The sequence below is a fragment of the Notothenia rossii genome, assembly GCF_949606895.1.
Source record: "Notothenia rossii genome assembly, chromosome: 5".
NCBI classification, from domain to species: Eukaryota; Metazoa; Chordata; class Actinopteri; order Perciformes; family Nototheniidae; genus Notothenia; species Notothenia rossii.
In genome coordinates, this window is record NC_136903.1 from 82,327,444 (window position 1) to 82,346,840 (window position 19,397).

At 40.7% G+C, this 19,397-nt stretch overlaps 1 protein-coding gene across 1 annotated transcript; it reads right to left on the reverse strand.

Moving 5' to 3' along the window:
- Positions 1 to 4,055: 4,055 nt before the first annotated feature.
- On the reverse strand, positions 4,056 to 15,129 carry LOC307041792 (A disintegrin and metalloproteinase with thrombospondin motifs 9-like). The gene is made up of 11 exons (XM_079685333.1): positions 13,704 to 15,129; positions 11,437 to 11,607; positions 11,084 to 11,278; positions 10,154 to 10,283; positions 9,652 to 9,746; positions 8,916 to 9,010; positions 8,499 to 8,632; positions 7,892 to 7,983; positions 6,633 to 6,737; positions 5,195 to 5,313; positions 4,056 to 4,839 (listed from the first exon to the last, which is right to left on the reverse strand). The coding sequence occupies exons 1-10, from the start codon at positions 13,929 to 13,931 to the stop codon at positions 5,224 to 5,226; spliced, it is 1,335 nt and encodes a 444-aa protein (XP_079541459.1). The 5' UTR covers positions 13,932 to 15,129; the 3' UTR covers positions 4,056 to 4,839; positions 5,195 to 5,223.
- Between the last annotated feature and the right edge of the window lie 4,268 nt (positions 15,130 to 19,397).

Consider the following 19,397-nt stretch of genomic DNA (forward strand, 5'->3'; position numbering starts at 1 on the left):
AGACACTCACAGAAACACTCATTAAAGGTGAATCTAAATGTATTACCATCAACCAAAATAAACCATGTGCCTTGCTGCTTCACTGTTTGTAAGGTGCTTTTAAATCATAGCACCGACAGTGCAGTCACCCTCCTTCTGAGTCAGCATCAATATCTGCACAACAAATCAGAAGTGTCAGATTATTTCCCCGTGACCGTGACATATCATCTCCTGAAATGGAAAACATAGATATATATTCCAAACTAATGGTTCACCTGGGTCCAAATGCAGAGAGTTACTATTGGTTCCACTTTATGTTTTGATCAGATGCTTCTGAAAAAAAGAATTATAGCTTTCAGCAGATATACAACTATTTATGAGCAGGGAGGCAGATCTCTTCGGATTACATTTCGCTACATCTGGCAGAGCATTTCCCCGTAAATCTGTAATTTCTCTTTCAGGAATATCTGATGTAATGTATACCTGCTAACACACTGCTGTCATCTAGCTACTCTATAGAGGAGCTGTCTCACATTGTTCATGCGGGGGCAAGAAACAAAGAGTTTTTCTTAAAGCTGACCCCTGGGAACTTTTAAAATCGACTTTGAATCATGGTCTTACTGTATATTTAGGCAAGCACTCTGGAGCTGTTGAAAGCTCCCTCCTTGCCAGCCATCCTCCCCTCTCTTTCCCTTTCACACTTGTACTTATCTCCTGTACAACAACCACTCTCAGACAGCAGCTTACTCAGACTGTTGACTGACATCTGAGGAATTAATCCCCAAATGGACTTGTCAGCTCCTATATCTGTCTCACCTGATATTACCAAAACAAGATGAAATATAGATCATTTCAACTTGTGTATATTAGTCTACCAACGCTCCTTAAATGCATATTCATTCTGCATCGCTGTCATTTGTTACATGTTATTCCCCAGGAGGAACAATCAAGAATATTGTAAAGTTACATACAACTGCAACTCCTGACAATTATGGGGTTATTATGACATACTAAAACGTTGCATAACTGTAACAAAAGTAGAGTAGTCAGTGAACTGTTCTCTCCCACCCCCCCCCCCCTGCCTGAAGCATCCATTGGACTTCTTTGTTTACTTCTGTAACATAGTGAAATCACTATGTAACACACACGCTTCTATTGGCTAGCACTCCAACACATTGTACATGATAGGCTAAGGGGCGGGACATCTATAAGCGGTTCATCAATCACAACAGAACTTGCAAGCTAACCAATCAGAGCAGACTTGGCTGTGGTTTCAGACAGAGGGTGAAAAGAGGTGCTGCAGCACAGGCAGTATGAGAAAAATAAAAAGCTTTTATAACATCAAAGCATGTAAAATGTCACAGTAGAAGCACAAAATACAAATATGAAACCATGCACAGAGACAGACACTAGATCAGATCAATACAACAAATATCAGGTCACAAACCAGCTTGTAATGATGGTAGAAGGTGTGTAATCACAATTAAGCAAGAACGTAATGGTCCGAGACTGGATTTAAAATGATGACAAGCAGGCATGGCATGTATTAGGCATTTTATTTCCTTCCGATCGTTGCTTATCTGACCTCATACATAAATCATGCTTTTCATATGGCAGCTGCAACCCCTGCTTATACAATCTATGTAGATATGACATACACATAAATAAATGTATTCACAGAACAGGAAATGTGTTTCCAGACGGTTCATTTTAAGGTGATACTGAAAAGTAATTCATGATGATTTATTGTCAAAATATTTACATTCACATAAAGAAAAAGTAAAATAAATATTTGCATATAAAATTAAGCATATATGACACTTTTTACTTTGCTACACTTCGATACATGTTCAATTACATGGAACATTTGTAAAATAAAATAAAAAATACACTTAAATATCATAATAATCCCTTCATTTTTGACACCTGAGAACTGTATTTGCTGAACTCAATTCTGACATTCACATAAGAAGTGCATTTATCCGTTGCAACTGTCAGTGAGACACATAATGTTTACATCCCTGTGTCTTTAAAGATAATTCTGACTTGTATAGAAGCATATTTAGACCGTGAAATTCCCTTTTGCTGAAGTGTTCACATTTTCACGTACATGTACAGTAAGGCACTGAAATAGCACCAAAAAAAGCTTATGAAAGCAATTATGGTTTCTTGATCAGTTGTACATAAGTATGTCTAAAATATCTACCATAGACAGTGAAGTAAGGAAGCCCTGAGAGGCAAAACTAATCTGTTAATCAATTTAGTAAGCCTGATCTAAATTATTTTTAGCACCTTAAACAGGTACAAAAAAAGGTTCTTCAAAGGCCATCTTTCTAAATGTTCTTAATCCACCCTCACCCATATGTGATGATAAGGTAACTTGCCTCTCAGGGCTTCCATATAAGACTTAGCGACTCATTTATGTTCATTTTATCTTCTCCATTGTCTAAATTACTTCTGTGTCCTTTTATTGTTCAGCTAACATTTATAAAATCAGCTCACAAAACTGCATAAACCTGGTTAAAGAGATACGAAAAAACATTTATATACAGAAAAAGTACCCTGATATTGTCAGATAAACAACACGTGAGAATGCTCAGTCGCATATCAGTATGTACAGTTTAAACAGACTCTTAAAAACAAAGACGGAGGGAAGAATGTGAGGTATGGAAGGCAATGGTTTACAGGCAGCATCTGGACAGAGGTTTTGCTGCGGGGCCTGCGGGCTCAGCTGTTTCTGAGGTGTCTCCAGGGCCGACCAGTGCATTATACCTCTGGAGTATCTACTGGAATTGTATTGGCCTGAGGTGAAGTCTTTCTTTAAAACTCTCCTGATAAGATAACCTGTCTGCTCTGTGGAAGCTAAAGGCTAATGGCTCTCCCCGGTCACTGCACGCTATACCTGAGAGATATGCACCAACACAGAGGAATGTGATTCTCTCTGATGTCTGGCAGAAGAATCTCTACAGATCTTGTAACCTACAACCTTCTCCTTATGATCCAGTAATGTGTTTGTGTGCCTACAGTGTGTTTGTGTACTGGTAAACATCTCTCTTACTCCCTAGCTCTCGCCTTTAAATCCCAACCCTTTCTCGACATACACACACTTCATTCTAGAAACATACGTTATTATTATATCCTTCAACGACTCTTGCTGTCCTCCCACTGCCAAGAGGTTGCAGCTGTGATAGTTTACAACTGAATGAATCTGAATCAAGACATAATCAGAGTGATACTGATGCTAATGTTTGGATAGCAGAAAGGTTCATTTATTCTATCCTACTGAAAAATAGAATACACACTATGCCATTAATGAGCAGAAAACTGTTCCATCCTACATCCTACATTTAAAAAGGCACAATGAGTAGAATTTTCCTCAGTCTCCAAAAACCCTCTGCTTGTATTTTCTTGTATCTTACAATTTAGCTGTGTTTGGGACGGTTCTGGTTTGCCAGATGGATAGCACGCCACATCGCTAAAAGAAACTACAAAAATGTCAGACACAGCGCTGAATAAAAGTGAATATAGTACTGGCAACGCCAAGCAGAAAAAAGGACTCAATTGAACTCTTCCCCCCGCATTCATTAAAACTAAAATTCCAGTTTTAATACGTGTTTTTTCCGGATGCAGGTGTTTTTCATGACAGCAACACCTGGCCTTTTCCTGCATTGTGTTATTATTTATTGCACACGTTTCTCTTTCCGTCCAGCTGTAGTTAATAGCTGGAGAGATACAGATGGGGCAGCCGGACCACCATCCACTTGGTTCACAATACCCACTTTTTAATATACTAGACCAGGGGTTCCCAAACTTTTCAGCCCGCGACCCCCAGAATAACAGTGCCAGAGACTGGCGACCCCCTGTCGACGGGGGGGGGGGGGGGGGGGGGGCGGTTGTGCTAGTGAATTAATTTGTTTGTAAAGTTTGAGAAACAGAGCCTCGTTGCGGGGAAATTATACAGATGGCTAGTCCAGCCCTGAAAATGTCTATGCGACCGTTATTAGTAATAATAATACAAAAAAAAATTATAAATAACAAAATAATACATTTTTTTTATACTTTTTTTTTTTTTTTTCATTTTTTTTTTGTAATCATTTCGCGACCCCCACTTTGGGAACCCCTGTACTAGACTACAGAAACAAAACCTGAGTACAGGGATAAGAAGAGTGCTCAGTTAGCAAGACACTGAATGTGGTACGCTGGCACAGAGTAGAGTAGTGGAAGTAGCTGGACGATTTTAGCAACAGTTGCCCACAATTTGCACCGGGAAGGATTGCTGAACATACGATTAACATCAGACTATGAAAATTAACTTCCTCTATTCCTCTACAAGAACTGCCCCATTGCACACAGTGTACAACATAACTATGCTTATAGTGTACACCAATCTTGCCTGAAGTAGTGAAAAACGACCCACTGGAGACACCTCAATGGATATGAACAGGTCTGGTGACCATCACAACAATAACTTTACAGAAGCTAATTTAAAAAAGGAGTACATGGCTGTACCAGATGAAGTCTGGTTTAAATAACTACTCATACTAAAAAGTCCATTTGGCAAATATCCAAATTGGAAGGCACATTCTGGCAAAAAACTGATAAATGGCAATTGTGTGGTATTCACGAAGGACAACAGAACGGTTCGATCATATTACAGTACAAAAATAAATTGAGAGTACAATAAATAAGACATTTGTATCCTGCTATGTACAGTACTTACACCAAGTTCATTTACACTATACATACTGGAGAAAAAGAGGTCAAGGCGGGTTTGGACTCTGAATGGCTGTAGCACCAAAGAGGAGGGAAGTCTCGACACAATAACCTGAAGATGGACCGCCAAATGGATGGAAACAGATGCTAAAAAAGACATGCAAACAACATGAACGCTAAATCAGTTACTGATCAAAAACCCAAGGAAATACTTCATCCCTGGAGTTAAACTCACAACCATTCGTTATTAACCATATAAGTTACAGGTGTATTACAAAATCGCTAAAAACATAAGCCTGGTTTATTCCAAGTATAATGGTTCTAAGCCAACCGATATGATCATTAAAACATTAAAACCATAAATACTACGTCAAATGTACTTTGTGAGTTACAGCAAGTTGCGTAACATGTTTTTAATTTTGGAGTTAGATTTTAAATCCCTCCTTTTTTTGGATTACAGATCGTGCCTTTTATATTTAAAAAGTATAATTAAAATACCTACCTCAGGTGTTTGATGGTATTACAGTAGATCTACTCCACTGTTACAGGCAGGCTGGAGCCAGAGGACGGTGTACATTTACCGCAGTAGCCTCCACACATTCCTGACACGCTGCTGCCATCCTGTGGACACATGGGGAATAACATCAGGATTGTGTGATTCTGCTGTAATACAGATGCTGATTATGAGAACAAAACACATACTAAATATAGAACATAGCATAGAACCATAAGGGACATTTCTCCAGGATCACGTTGAAGCATTTTTCCCTGTCACTGATCTGGTGAAAAAGGACTGGCTTATCTAAAGCCAGTTGAGTAGCACTTGAAATGTCTGGCTCTATGAAACCTGATGTACTTATATGATTCTGTTTTCTTCAAGGTTGTATCTTCCTGGTCGAATGTACTTCAATGTAAGTCGCTTTGGATAACAGCGTCAGCTAAATGTAATGTAATGTAAAAAACCGAGGATGTTTAAGAAGTGGGTAAAGATAGAAAACATCACCTTAATAGTAAGCGTTGTTTTTGGCCTCTTGAATTTGAATTTCCTTCATAAATGCACACAAACACTGAGGCCCACCAGGCACGTTGTATGTAGGCACCGTGTATAAACTAGGTAATCACGTACAGCATAATCGATATTTTGTCCAAACATTGTATTAGATGATCGCGCCAAAAGCACTATCCCACGACATGAAAGCCACAGCGTGCAGCGAGTGGTTTGTCTGATCTCCTCTGGAGTGCTCTCCCAGTCCCACTGTCACAACCTGGCTTTGTTTAAATGTGCCTGGAGAGCCCACAGCAGGCCGGCTGGCTGAGGGTATAAGAATGTGAACACTTTTTGGCATCAGAATTGCCTCATGTTTTCACCTTACCAATATACTCGCTCTGGCTTGAGCTCCATCTCAAAAGAGGAGGGCCCTTGAGAGAGCAGCTGCCCAAAAAGGGTCCTTTTTTTCAACGAGTTTATGGAAAGAACTCAAGCTGGGAATACAGAACCCACTTGGGACGATGCCCACTCTGAACCCCAGAGGACATGTAGAGAGGAGAAATGGTGGAGCGAGGGATGGAGTATCAGAGGTAACAGAACAGAGTAGACGAGATGAGGCAGTACATAGAGAGAGTTACAGGTACTGTGGGTTGGAAAATGGGTTCTAAAAGAGTTGCTAGTGGATATAGAACAAAAATACATTGTCAAAACTAACTCACTAATTACAGAATATATTCAAATATACACTTCAACTGTCGTAAAAAGCCAGGAGCCCAATACCTCACTGTGAATGTGGTGAATTAATTAGGGATTTTAACAAGTTTTATTTTGAGTTCTCCTTTTTTAAAGGGTGTTCTCTGAATCTTTCAGATGGCTCAGTTTTGATTGAAGATTGCTGTCATTTTGGGAGTTCTTCCCATAGACAGTATATATATGCATCATAAAGCAATACCTGTGATTTTCGTATATCAGTCACTGCATAGTTGCCCTGGGAGATCCATGAGGTTTCCTGCGCCACCCTGAAACCTGTTCCTGAGAGGTTGATCCTGAAGCGCCCCTGACAGAAGAGAGAGAGAGAGAGAGAGAGAGAGAGAGAGAGAGAGAGAGAGAGAGAGAGAGAGAGAGAGAGAAGGAGTGAGGCAACTGGTAATGTTTTGGGACACTTTCCTGGAACACATCCAAAACTAGAGGCATTAACTGGTTGTAAAAGGTTTACTTTTAGCTTTTTTTAATGGCAGGCATTTTTACATGTCATACTGCAGCAGAAGAAGCACACGTGTATCAGTAAAACAACTGCATGCCATTTAGCTGTACTCAATGCCTTTTAGTACAGTAGACTTTGTTTTAATATTGAAATCAACTTTTTCTAATGAATATTTCTCATTATTTTTGTGAGCTTGTTGCTTAAACACCCATTAAGGTGCTTGCCTCATATTTGGTGGCAAGATTTTGGAGTGCAGTGGAAATGCCAATAAGACATCGATTGGAACAGAATATTTTATCTTTTTGAGAAAAAAAATGTGTAATACACTTTCTCATGGACAGGGAAGTTATAGGAAATGTCAGGATCACATTGTTGGACATATTTCCAAGAAGCCTCAACTGGAATCTCACTCTGCAAAAAGTATAAATACTTGTAATTTGTGTGTAGCCTTATCTTAAAATATGCAGAAATAGTGAATAAAGAATGAGTAGATATAGAAAAATGTTGATAGAGAATGCTCAAAAGTTTTAAATTAAGCTCCAAAGCTGTGATCTATTCAGTTCAGCCTTACGCAGCGTCCAGACGACGGCGTGTGTTGAAGCTTGCCGGCGGGCGTCTCTGAAGCTCGACCAACAACCAATCACATGAATCTCCCGCCCCGGACACACAAGCACGCGGTTTGATTGGCTGAAGCTTCCGTCGAAGCTTCAAAAGTTGAACATTGCTCAACTTTTGAGGCGAGCAACGCGAGCAAAGCGAAGCGACGCTCCCACAATGCAGTTCGGCAAAGTGTGACGTCCCCCCATTCAAGGTGAATGGGCAGAAACGGGCCGTTACACTCAGTATGTCTGTTCACTGGAATAGCTTACTGAAACTTGATAAACAGCAGAGCCATCATTAATGTTATTAGTTTAACTTGTTTTTTTCCTGCTATGACAAGTCTTTAGTTGGCGATGACAAATCATTTCGCCTCCTGTCATATAACTACCAGCTGCTGTTGTTCTCACCTGTGGACACCGTGCTGCGCTGTAGCAGTCTCCAGCTGTAGCAAAGGGAACGTTCTTGCCTTCCCGGGTGACAGCAAACTGCCAATCTGTAGCTGAGCAACAAAAAACACAAAACAAGTCAATCAAATGTGTCGTGACAGATATTCTTCAGAATTGGCATTTTGAAATGAGTTGCTACAGGAACTCAGATGAGCTTTTATAATGGCAGCTTGCATCTGCAGTAATGACCTGTGTTAGTCTAAATCCAGCCTTAGTTTTAGGGTCAGCTTAATGGCAATATCAGTATAATTTCATCTACTTACAGCAGTTCCATTTAATCCCCTCAAGCCTTGTAATTGTGTGTTGCTTAAATGAACCCTAAAGACATCTTGAGCCCATTAACCCTCATGAGCACGGACATAATTAAATGGCAAAGGAAGTTCTTATTTGGGGGTAATGTGGCACAGGATGCTGTGTGTGTGTGTGTGTGTGTGTGTGTGTGTGTGTGTGTGTGTGTGTGTGTGTGTGTGTGTGTGTGTGTGTGTGTGTGTGTGTGTGTGTGTGTGTGTGTGTGTGTGTGTGTGTGTGTGTGTGTGTGTGTGTGTGTGTGTGTGCACTAGCCACTTACTGATGAGGTTCATCTTGCTGAGGTCCAGGCGGACTTTGGAGAAGGTGGTGAATCCGGCTGCGGTGTAGTCTCTCCGACAGTCACAATCCTCTCTCCTGGAGTCATTGGGTGGACACTGGGTGGGGTCATTGAGCCTGGGAAACACACACACACACACACACACACACACACACACACACACACACACACACACACACACACACACACACACACACACACACACACACACACACACACACACACACACACACACACACACACACACACACACACACACACACACACACACACACACACACACAAATACCTTAGCTTAATTTTACACTTCCATGGAATTTCTTCATTTAGGGACAGGAAACTGTGCCAGGAGTCAGTTGGATTTTGGCTATTCTCATTGTTATCCTGTTCACTGTTTACCTGAAGCCAAAGATCTCTGAAAAGTTCTCCCCTACTCCAGTTGTCAAGGTGATGTACTCCTGTGGAGTCTCTGTCTGCATTCCTGCACAGTAGACCTGAAGAGAATAAGATGAGGGAGGAGGAGGAGGAGGAGGAGGAGGAGGAGGGAAAGGAGATGTGGTATTCAGAGGGAGGAGGAGTGGGGAACCATGGGTGAAGGAGGGGATGGAGGTGGTAGGATGGTAGAAAAAAGGAGATTGAGAAGAAGTGCAGATTGGAAAGAAGGAACAATAATGGTGTTGAGGAAAAAGAGTAGACCATAGTCAGTTTGGAAGGCAATCAAAGCATTTCCTCTGACTGTGTTCTAAAACCCATCATATCACTATGAAACCTTGTACACAAAACCACAGCACCAAACGCATGCCTAAACTCAAGCTAGTAAAGGTGAATGGAAAGCACTTTGTACTTTAAAGAAGCCCTTTACACGGTCACAACACAGCAGCAAAATGTATTGTCAATTATCCAAAAGTCAAGTGTTGCTCTTCCCTCATAAATAAAACCCATAATAGCTTCATACACCTTTAAAAAAAAAACTTCAATTATACATTTCAAATTGTGTAATAAGTGTATTTTCAAAAAATACAAACATGTCTTTAAGATCTAGATTTGTTCTTCCAAAATGTGCAAACTGTCAAAGATGTGGGGATCCATTGCAGCCATGTGCATTTGTTGGTCAAAATAAACAATATATTCCTACCTTGAGTGCTTTTCCTTGAATATTGAGAAAGTGTTCGCTGTCGGGGAGGGGGCCGTTCGTGCTCTGGACGCCCTGACAGCTAGAAGGTAAATGGCCTTGTAGACACAGAGGAAGTGGATATAAGTTGGTATACAGTACAGTAGTGTGAAGATTGAACACAGGGCAGATACTCAGGCCCTATACACACACGTGCACGCATGCAAACACACATTTCAGGGGTTAAGTCAAGTGTGACAAATCGCTGCATCAAATCAAAGAAAAGGGAAAGCCACTGACTCTTTGATGTCCCATGCTACCGTTGGGAAGTAAATACACTGGATAATGAATCTTTGATGTTTGCCTCTGATCATAACTATTTCACTAAAGGCCAAGTCTCTGAGATGACTGGATCAAGTCAAGCCATGCCTAACACTGGAATTTGGGGTGCATTTATTCGGCCTGTAGCTAACCCTGGAAGTCTTGACCTTTGTTAAAAGAGGAGCAATCGTCTCGCAGTACTCACAGTTTGGATTCCTGCAGGTTTTTCTGGCCTCTGGCATGGCCTCCTGAGAACACCTATAGCTTTCCTGAGCGTCTGCTGACACACACTGCCGCGTCCGCTCCATCACTCCGTCACCACAGCTCACTGAGCACTGCGGGGGGGAAGAGAACCGAGACAGAGTGAAAACAAAAACGTGTGGATGACAGTCACATCAGCAGTTTCGATCTTCAAAGTGTCGACTTAAAAACATTCATGTGCATGGACATTTTTGTGCATGACACAGGTTCAAGAAGAAAAAATTATGTTATTAATTTCAGGCAATTTATGGGAAAGAAATCCTTGAAATCTCAGGTATAGAAAATAGTGTGCATTAAAGGCTGTTTTATGTAATACAATTGTAGTCGATCATAATCAAGCGCAAATATAAAACTTCAAGGAAAGTGTGAGTTATTGCATGTTTCAATCTAATACTGTTATGTTAATATTAACAGTTAAGCAAAAAAGGTTTGACATTTCATCACAAAAAACGACAGGAGACCTGTTCAACTTGCATTTATTACGTTGCAATACGTCTATGATAATACTTTATTCATGGGAAATACTTTTTTTTTGTACAGGGCAAAGAAGCCCTGAGATAAAAATAAGGAAAAATACCTGGTGATCATTTACTTAATTGTTTCACCCCTTTGTTTATGACTCTTAAACAGGTGATAACACGTTTTTGAGGTTCCTTATATTCTCTTGAATGTGTGAAACAGGTGGGAAAAGGAGTATCTTTTTTGTTGTACCTGTTAGTCAAGAAAAGTATTTGTATCAGACTCAAAAACATTTGTATAACACTTGCTTCTCAGGGCTTCCGTATCAAGGTTTAATTTTAGGAGAAGACATGCATGTTCCACACTGAAAAGACACAGATAAGTGAATGGACAGCATAACCAAGCCCTCGCTCACCAGTCCCCAGATTCCAACCCTCCACTCCTGTGGCGGCTGGCATGGCTCCAGATTACAAGGCATGTAACTCTCAGGGGGGGTCCCGGGGCAGTTGGACAGAGACTGATGGCCATACTCATAGTTGTCATTCTCAGCATGCACCTCGCTGCAGGAGACCAGACGCTGGCGGTAGCTCTGACCACAGCTGGCTGAGCACTGGAGAAGAGAATGAATCACAGGCATGAAATAAAAACAGTACACTGGATTTGAAGACGGTGATTCAGATTAATTGTCTTTTTAAAGAGTATTTCTAGTTCAGAGTAAACTGATTTATAACTATTCAGATTAACATCATTTAAAGTTCACACTCTCACCTGAGTCCATTCCCCTGTGATCCAGATCAGTTCACAGGCGTGGGTGTTGCAGCTCTCTATTTCTGGAGGTCTGATCTGGTTCACGCAGTACATCTCATGCACCTCCTGCTGGTTGTGGTCTACACACTGCAAGGCTCGCTGTCGATGACCTACTCCACACGACTTACTGCACTGTAGTGGAGATGAGAAACACAAGGGCCTTTAACAAACATGGCAAGTATAAGATTGGTATTAGGAGAGATATGCCATTCCTATACTTAGATGCAATGTTAAGAGAGCAGCAGGTAAGACAGGGTGATTACTGTAACTGACATATTATGTCATTTTGAGGGTGAAGTATTTCGTAAAAGTCAACCTACCTATAATTGGTCATGTCTAGCTGCAAACTACATCATTCTAAAGAGGCGCTATTATTATTTTTGGGGATTTACCTTTCCTTTTTTTTTTTTTTTTTGTGCATGTGAATGGTCTGCTAATGCTAGAATCCTAAAGTTCCCTCCAGAGGGAGTTTCTCTCCCACACACTTGAGGTTCTTTAGAAGAGTACTCAGCATTATAATAATATAATCACTCATAAGTCACTACCCAGGTTCAATCGTTCGTATTGGTGTTGCTGTGAAAGTGGTGTTCTCTGAAGAAGTTTACTTTATTGCAGAACCACCTGGAGCTTTGTCTTACTACATTCAGGTCCATGTAGTAACTCAATTATTAGGACATTCAATCTGCAAAAGACGTAGGTTGAGGCTCAGAGAGGCTTCCACTTGCGTCAGAAACACTCTGTGCCGTAACAAACGCAGCGGACTCCAGCTGGTCTTCATCACTCTTCATTTGTTCAACAATGTCAAACAACTTAAATACCTGGAACTGTTTTTCTGAGCTGTGCTGCTGTACTATGAAATCATTAACCTAAGTACCCGCATGATGAGTGCCTGAGTTTCAGTATGTGATGGTTAAATCAACAATAGACAAATCATTTGGCCAAATATTTAATTCTAGGTAGGTTAGAATAGAAGAAGTAAAAATGTTGCAGTTCCCAATCATCTCTGATTTGTGTAGATTGAGTCCACAGTGTTGTATAAAACACACACTGCAGGCATGTTAACCCATAGCAGGTGAACCCTTGTAATTACCTCCAGCTTTACACTGCGGGCAGAGAGCTCCAAACACTTCTCCAGAACAATTAGACTCTCCTTTGAGAGGAGACATTTCAGGCTGCTCAATGACCTAGATTCAACATCACTTGAACACGGGGAAGAAGAAACTCCTGCTGCAGCTGCCTCTTCTAATAACCCCAACTCTCAACAAGGGTCTGTAGCCTCCAGCCAATAGAAAATTACTGGATGTTGCTCAGCAGGAATGTACCCATTAAATAAAGCCTGGGTATGACTGCCAACTTTGCATGTTCTGGCTTTAGAGCAGATAAAAGATAGATAACAGTGTAAATTAATATGTGAGTATGAATAAAAATAAAGGATTAATAATAGAGATTATCTTCTATTTTAAGTTTACTTGTAAGTCCCTGTTCAGGTGGTCTTATATCAAATTCTTAATATAAAAATGTAGGACGAGAAAAATAAATAAAATAATTTAAAGAAAAAAACTCAACAAAGCTACTTCACTAGGACTGTTTAGAGGTGCGATTAAATAGGCAAAACAATGATGCATGAATGAGTCCTAAAACCGAGATATTAGGCAGTTTAGCACTCCTCGTTCCCTTGGCTCAATCATTGATGTGTTTTAAGTTTTATGACTGAAACAGGATCTTGTCAGAATTCTGGCATAAATCTCAGAAAAATAAATCACTTTTGGTCTGATTTTTATAGAATAATTATTATAAAAGGTTATTTCAGGGGCCTTTAATTCAACTTTTATTGTAGAAGGCTTGTTAACGTTTAGATAACTACCATTAATGCCTCACAGGTGTTCATTAACTTTAATTGGTGGAATACAGTCTATGGAAAAAGTACTCCTGGAGAAAAAGCGAATTGGCCAATCAAGACTAAGATCGGAAATCCAACGAGGCTTTGCGTGTGTTTAAAAAAAAAAGAAAAGCTGGAGCCTGAGGATCATCTGATTTTTACGAGGGCCATGCAACAACAGCAGCAGCAGCAGCAGCTTCCCTCCTCCTCCTTTCCTCCCCTCACCGACTGCACTGCCTCCGCCTGAAGCAGCCACTCACACTTCAGATATGACAGAATTCATTCATCCTCGCCCTGTGGAGACTAAGCTGCTTGTTTCAGCTCACAGCCAGGTCGCCATGCAGCTTACCGTCTGCCACTCTCCTTCTCTCCACCGGTACCGGGAGGGGCAGTCTGCCCCCCGGCAGCTCTGGCTGGACGTCGGTCTGGACCGCTGGGAGCAGCCGCTCTCGTGCGGGCTGCGCCGGTCTCCGCCCCGGCAGAACACCTCGCGCCGCTGGACGCCGTCCCCACACGTTGCGGAACACTGGAAGCAGGACAGATAAGTCGTTTCAAAAGTCTTTACACTTTTTTTCATTGAGTTTAACTTTTTTGTTTTACTGCATGTCAAATAGTCAATTTATATCGTTTTGCGACTCTCGCGATAAGCAATGAACCACGTGAGTTTAATTGTCTAATGGTGGCCTATATCCCATTTGTATCGATCTATGGTGTTCTACTTGTTTGAAGATTAATATAGAGAATATATGAGACCTTGGCATTCCAACAATATAAATTGAGTTCATAAAGGCATGGTGTATTACTTTTAGGAAAGTTTGCAAAGATGAAATAACTGCAACAACACCTTCATGTTTATTTGTAAGTGATAAGGTTTATATTAACTTAACTTATGTTTTCTTACAGAAATGGGAAGAAATTCAAGTTGGCGCCTTGAAAGCAGAAGGTTTTGTGAAACCATGTTTTTAATTAAAGTATGTTTTGTTTTCTGCTTTAATACAGGACACAGTTTTACATAACATAGCAAATGTCAAAAAACTGTTTTGTTTTATAATAATGTGTATAGATCAGATTTTGTTGGGGATTTTTTTACAGTAATTATCTTGTGTACATGCATTGTACCGTCATGCTTATGCAATACTCCACTTTAATATTCATTTATACAATTAAAGTGAAGGTTTTTGGGGAGAAAAATGTCACAGAGAATATGACATGAGTGTTTGAGTCATTGAGAGACTGAGACATCATAACTCAGATTTGTGTGAGGTTATAAATCTTGATGATTTGCATATCATTTACTCCCCCTGTGTAACTATGAATTGTTGAGGAAACTCAAACTTGCATGCTTCCATGATTAATGAAAATCAATGCTTTCTCAAAACATCAGTTTACAAACTCTTGCACAATGTATAATTCATATCTCAATTATGCTGCTCATAACTTACGCATTTTTACTCAAACTTCAATATTTAATACACTTCTGCATGAACAGTCTCACACTTGCACTTGCCTTGTCCGAAGCTTCAGTGAAATAAATGTTTGGGAATATGTTTTTAATTTCAAATTCTGCTCTTGTGAAACACGGCCCAGATTTATTTAATTGATCATGAATTTCCTTTGTCTTTGAATTCTTTGTTCACCATGGAGTCATGCGAGAAAGCAAAGTTTCATTCAAGAATTCAAAGTAACACAGGGTGAATACAAAATATTATTTTGGGGGTAAAGTATTCCTTTAGGGGTGAAGGAAGCAAAAAACACGTGCAGATGATTCAAGCTGAGGTTCCAGAGTTTCTACATGAATCTTTAAGAATGCAGACATAGTATATCTTATCTTATAGTTACAAGTTTAGTCATGTGATACAGTTGAACTCAATGTGTATTATCTGCAGTTTTCAGGAGTTGAAACATCTGGGCAGCCTGCTGCATCATGGGTAAACATACTTGACTGGGAGTGTGTTCGATATTGCATATTGGCATACTGCATACTTATTATTGTGTACTGCGTATTGCATGCTAAAATGAATATTAAGTATGCCATTCTAGTAGACTGTGCACACTGTTATAAACTCAAGCAACATGTCCTCTCTGACTGTATCCATCACAACCTTAACAGTCCAAGCTACCATCAAACAAAAATGTTTATCACAAATGTAAATCTATTTTATTCTACATTTTCCAGTATTATTTTATTAATATTTAAAAAATATCAAACATGTTGAAGATTTTTCTACACAAAATGAAATGTGAGAGTTCCTGTGTTTTCCACATTTGTAAGCACAAACACTGTTGCTGGATGGTGCCAAACAATCTGCCTCAAAGTTTAAACAGGCGCAATGCATTTTGGGACATTTGAGTAAGTTCAGTAGGCTCCCGCCCCATAAATCCTTTCTTATCTAGTTTAAAACTGAGCGTTTCTTGCACACTAAAAATCCACAGAGTATGCAGTTGTGGACTATCTACTCAAATGTACATCATACTTAGTATGTAAGCGTCTGATTTCAACAGAGCCTCGTGTGGAGTATCATTTTCTCCTGGCATGAGTCCTGCTCCACAGCTGTTTCAGAGCAAACGCACATCCTCTTTGACATATGGAGCACAGATGTGGCTCTGTGCTCGGACTCTTGGCCAGTGGGGTGAATTCAGCAAAAAGAAAAATTATGACAGGAGGGAAGGATGGAGAGAAAAAAGAGAGACATGGAGAGTTAAGGGAGAGGAGCCCAGGTGCACGTCGTGAGTGTGTCTGGTATGTTTAGTAGGGCATTCAAAGAAAAGACGCATGTGGTTCCCATTGGGGAGGCAGAAGATAGAGAGGGGAAGAAAAGTGAAAGAGAGAAAGAAGGCTTGAAAGAAAGGGATCTGTGGGTGAAAGAGCAACATTGAGAAAAGGATTAAAGAGAAAAGAACATGTAGAGATGAGAGGGGTAGATACACACTAGATGGACCTATAGAGGGGTGCACATCCATCCTGCTGTCGTACCCACTGTACTGTAAAGTTGCTGCCCCAGTATACACTATCTTTAAAAACCCTATTAGCAGGCATCCCGGGTCTGTGCTGCAAACCACTGTGTGATGTGTAAAAGCTTAGTTAGTGGTCTGGCATGGTGCATAAACACAGTCGGGTCTAGCTGCAGATGTTTACACACATCTACTTTCCAGCAAGCTGGTAAGCATTACAGAGAAAAGAGAGAGAGAGCTTACTGGCCTGGAAGCGTGAGAACACGAGTGCTAGAGGAGTGTTTTCTAGCAGGGTCAAAGAGTCTTACCTCTCCCCAGTTGCCTGTCTTCCACTTGAAGCATTGACCACCTTTGCAGCGCCTCTGCTTGCTGGGTTTGGGGGACAGATGCAGGCAGCTCTCTTCTGAAACGGGGCGTCCTGACCCGGTCACACAGACCACCTTCCGGGACTTGAGCCCTCTTCCACAGGAGGAGGAGCACTGCAACAGGTCAAAAGAAAGAACAAGTGAAATTGAAGTCAAAAGGTATGTTTGGTGTTCAAAGTGGAACTTTAACAAATAAATTCAGATGTTAAAAAGCATGATTGGGTTTCATAAGTCTGAATAAGAATGAAAAAAAAGGAGATTATTGCACAGCTTTGATTAAAAAACATGCATTTATTGAACACGATCAATTTGTGGATGATTTTTAGACTGAAAAAAAGGAGTGGTATGACACCCAGATCCACGTGGGTAGCTAGTCCAATGGCAAAGCGTGCCCGATCAACCCGGTAGCAGTTTGTTTCATATCCGGGTTCACAGAGCTACTGAGAGTCTAATGCGGTGTGACAGGCAGGCAGACACACACACACAAACACACACACACACACACACACACACACACAGAGAGAAGCTGGCCTGTGCTCGATCAAAGGGGGCTTTGCATGAGGGGATGGATGGGAAGCGACAGTCTCAGAGTTAAACGAGTATGCGACCCAGCGTGTGGTTGCTGTCCTGACCATAGGTCCTGACCAGTGACAGACTGTAATAGACAGGAAAATGCTGTGACCTCTGACCTCATTCGCGGTGGGCAAGGCACACTAAAGGAGGGGCTAATAAAATGCTTGGAATTTCATCTGTAACGCAATACATCTATTAGAATTACACATTTGTAAGTGCTGTCAGTTAATACAAATGTATGATTCAGCTTACAATGAGAAATTCGTCATATTACCTGTGTGAATTTTACTCGGGTATTGTTGTGAATCAGTTTTAATAAAATATTACACTGACTGTGTTGCCTTTATATCTTTAGAACAGCACTCTCATTATGAATTGTAGCACACATGACTAGAAGACTTCCCGGTTGATGTAATAAGTCACTTATAGTCGTCCTAATATGTATCTCCACTGAAAGATTGTATTTTTGATGTCTGACATATAAGGAAACACGTTTGGTTTGGATGAAATGTGAAGAGTAAATAGCAAATCAGAGGGGCATTTCAGAAAACGTCACTAAAGTTAAGACTTCGCCAGGCTGTGTTTTTGTTGACGTCAGGTATTTCTTTTAAAGGTTGGTATGCTTTCCTGCTGCTCTAATGTGCTAAGACCTTGAGAATCTACAAATGAGTCAAATAAAACACCATGTTGGACATGCACACCTACACACAGGGTTCATTAACTTTGCCCAACTCAACATTTCCCACCTGCAATAAACTATATAAACAACGTTATTTGTATACTTTGTATTTGCAGGAGGTAGAGCAGGTCCTCTACTCATCCCAAGGATGGAAGTTTGATTCCTTTCTCGTTCTGTACACATGTCATTAACCATAGCGCTACATTTCATTTCAACAGTGTCAATCACTAGTTGGATCAGTCATTCTTAACACATAAGGTGATAACAATCCATGGAATTGCAGATACAACATTTAAATTAAGGTATAAAGTGGCAAAGCATTGGTAAGCACCTTGTAAAATGACCCCCGCCCCCCCCTAAATAAACCACTATTCAATGTCAGCACAGCCCTTTGGGAATCCTATTCAACTCTTGTTTTGTTGGATTTTTCATCCCGGGATCACAGCAGTTTCCCAGAACTAAGTCTGTGCTGATGGGATGAACCGGGAAGGGGCCCCTCCCCAGATCAAACGTGACCCTTGACCCACCGATACACCACTGCATTGTCTTGTTGACAGCCCCCCCTCCTCGTTTGAGTCACTCTCACTGGCCCCCATATTGGTACACCGTCATCAAGTTGCATTAGACCATAGACGAGCAGCCCGACAGAAAGGGTCAAAGGGGGCTGACAACTTCACAGCGGAGCACGCGTCACCAGGCATCCCAGAATAAGCCGGGGGTCAGCATTAAGAATTAAATAAACACAGTAAATGAAATGGGAGGGATACCGAGGCATTGTCTCACAGGACAAAGATTCACCTTATAGAAAGAGCTTTGAACTCCTGACACAGACGCTAAAAGCATGATGGCTTTCAAGAGGTCAGCAGAGGCCCTGACCACTTAAAATAACAAGGATATTGCTCAGTGATTTGTGCATTTTCATTCAGGAAAAACACCCCTGTTGAAAAGACTGGCAGGGGAGGACTGCCTAATAAGCCCTTTTGCCAGGCCTCTCTTTTGAAATCTTTTAGTCAAAAGGTAAAACCCCAAATAATATAGGACACTTCCTTATCCACAAACACACTGTAATTACCATAAAGCAGGAGCTGGTAATTTCGAGTTAAATACTTCATTATAGGGCTCAGAAACAGAACTACAATGTTGCAAGAGCGAGGTTATTGGCATGATGAATGTTGTTAGGGGTTAGTACTTATAGTACTTGCAGTTTTCACTTTTTTGTAAAAACTCTGTGGCAGAGAGTTTGCAGGTTATTTTTATCTAGCAGAGACCTGTTTACTGAGTGTGACAGAAATGTTGGCATTGATTCATATTTTTGCTCAACTAATTTGTCCAAATTCACAGCTTAAATATTGAACTAACTTTGTACCAGTGCTGTACATACATTTCAATACATACATACAGGTACAGGTTAAACACATATGAAGAGGAATAAGGGGCCAGAAATCTGGGAACTTATAAAAGTACAATGTAAACT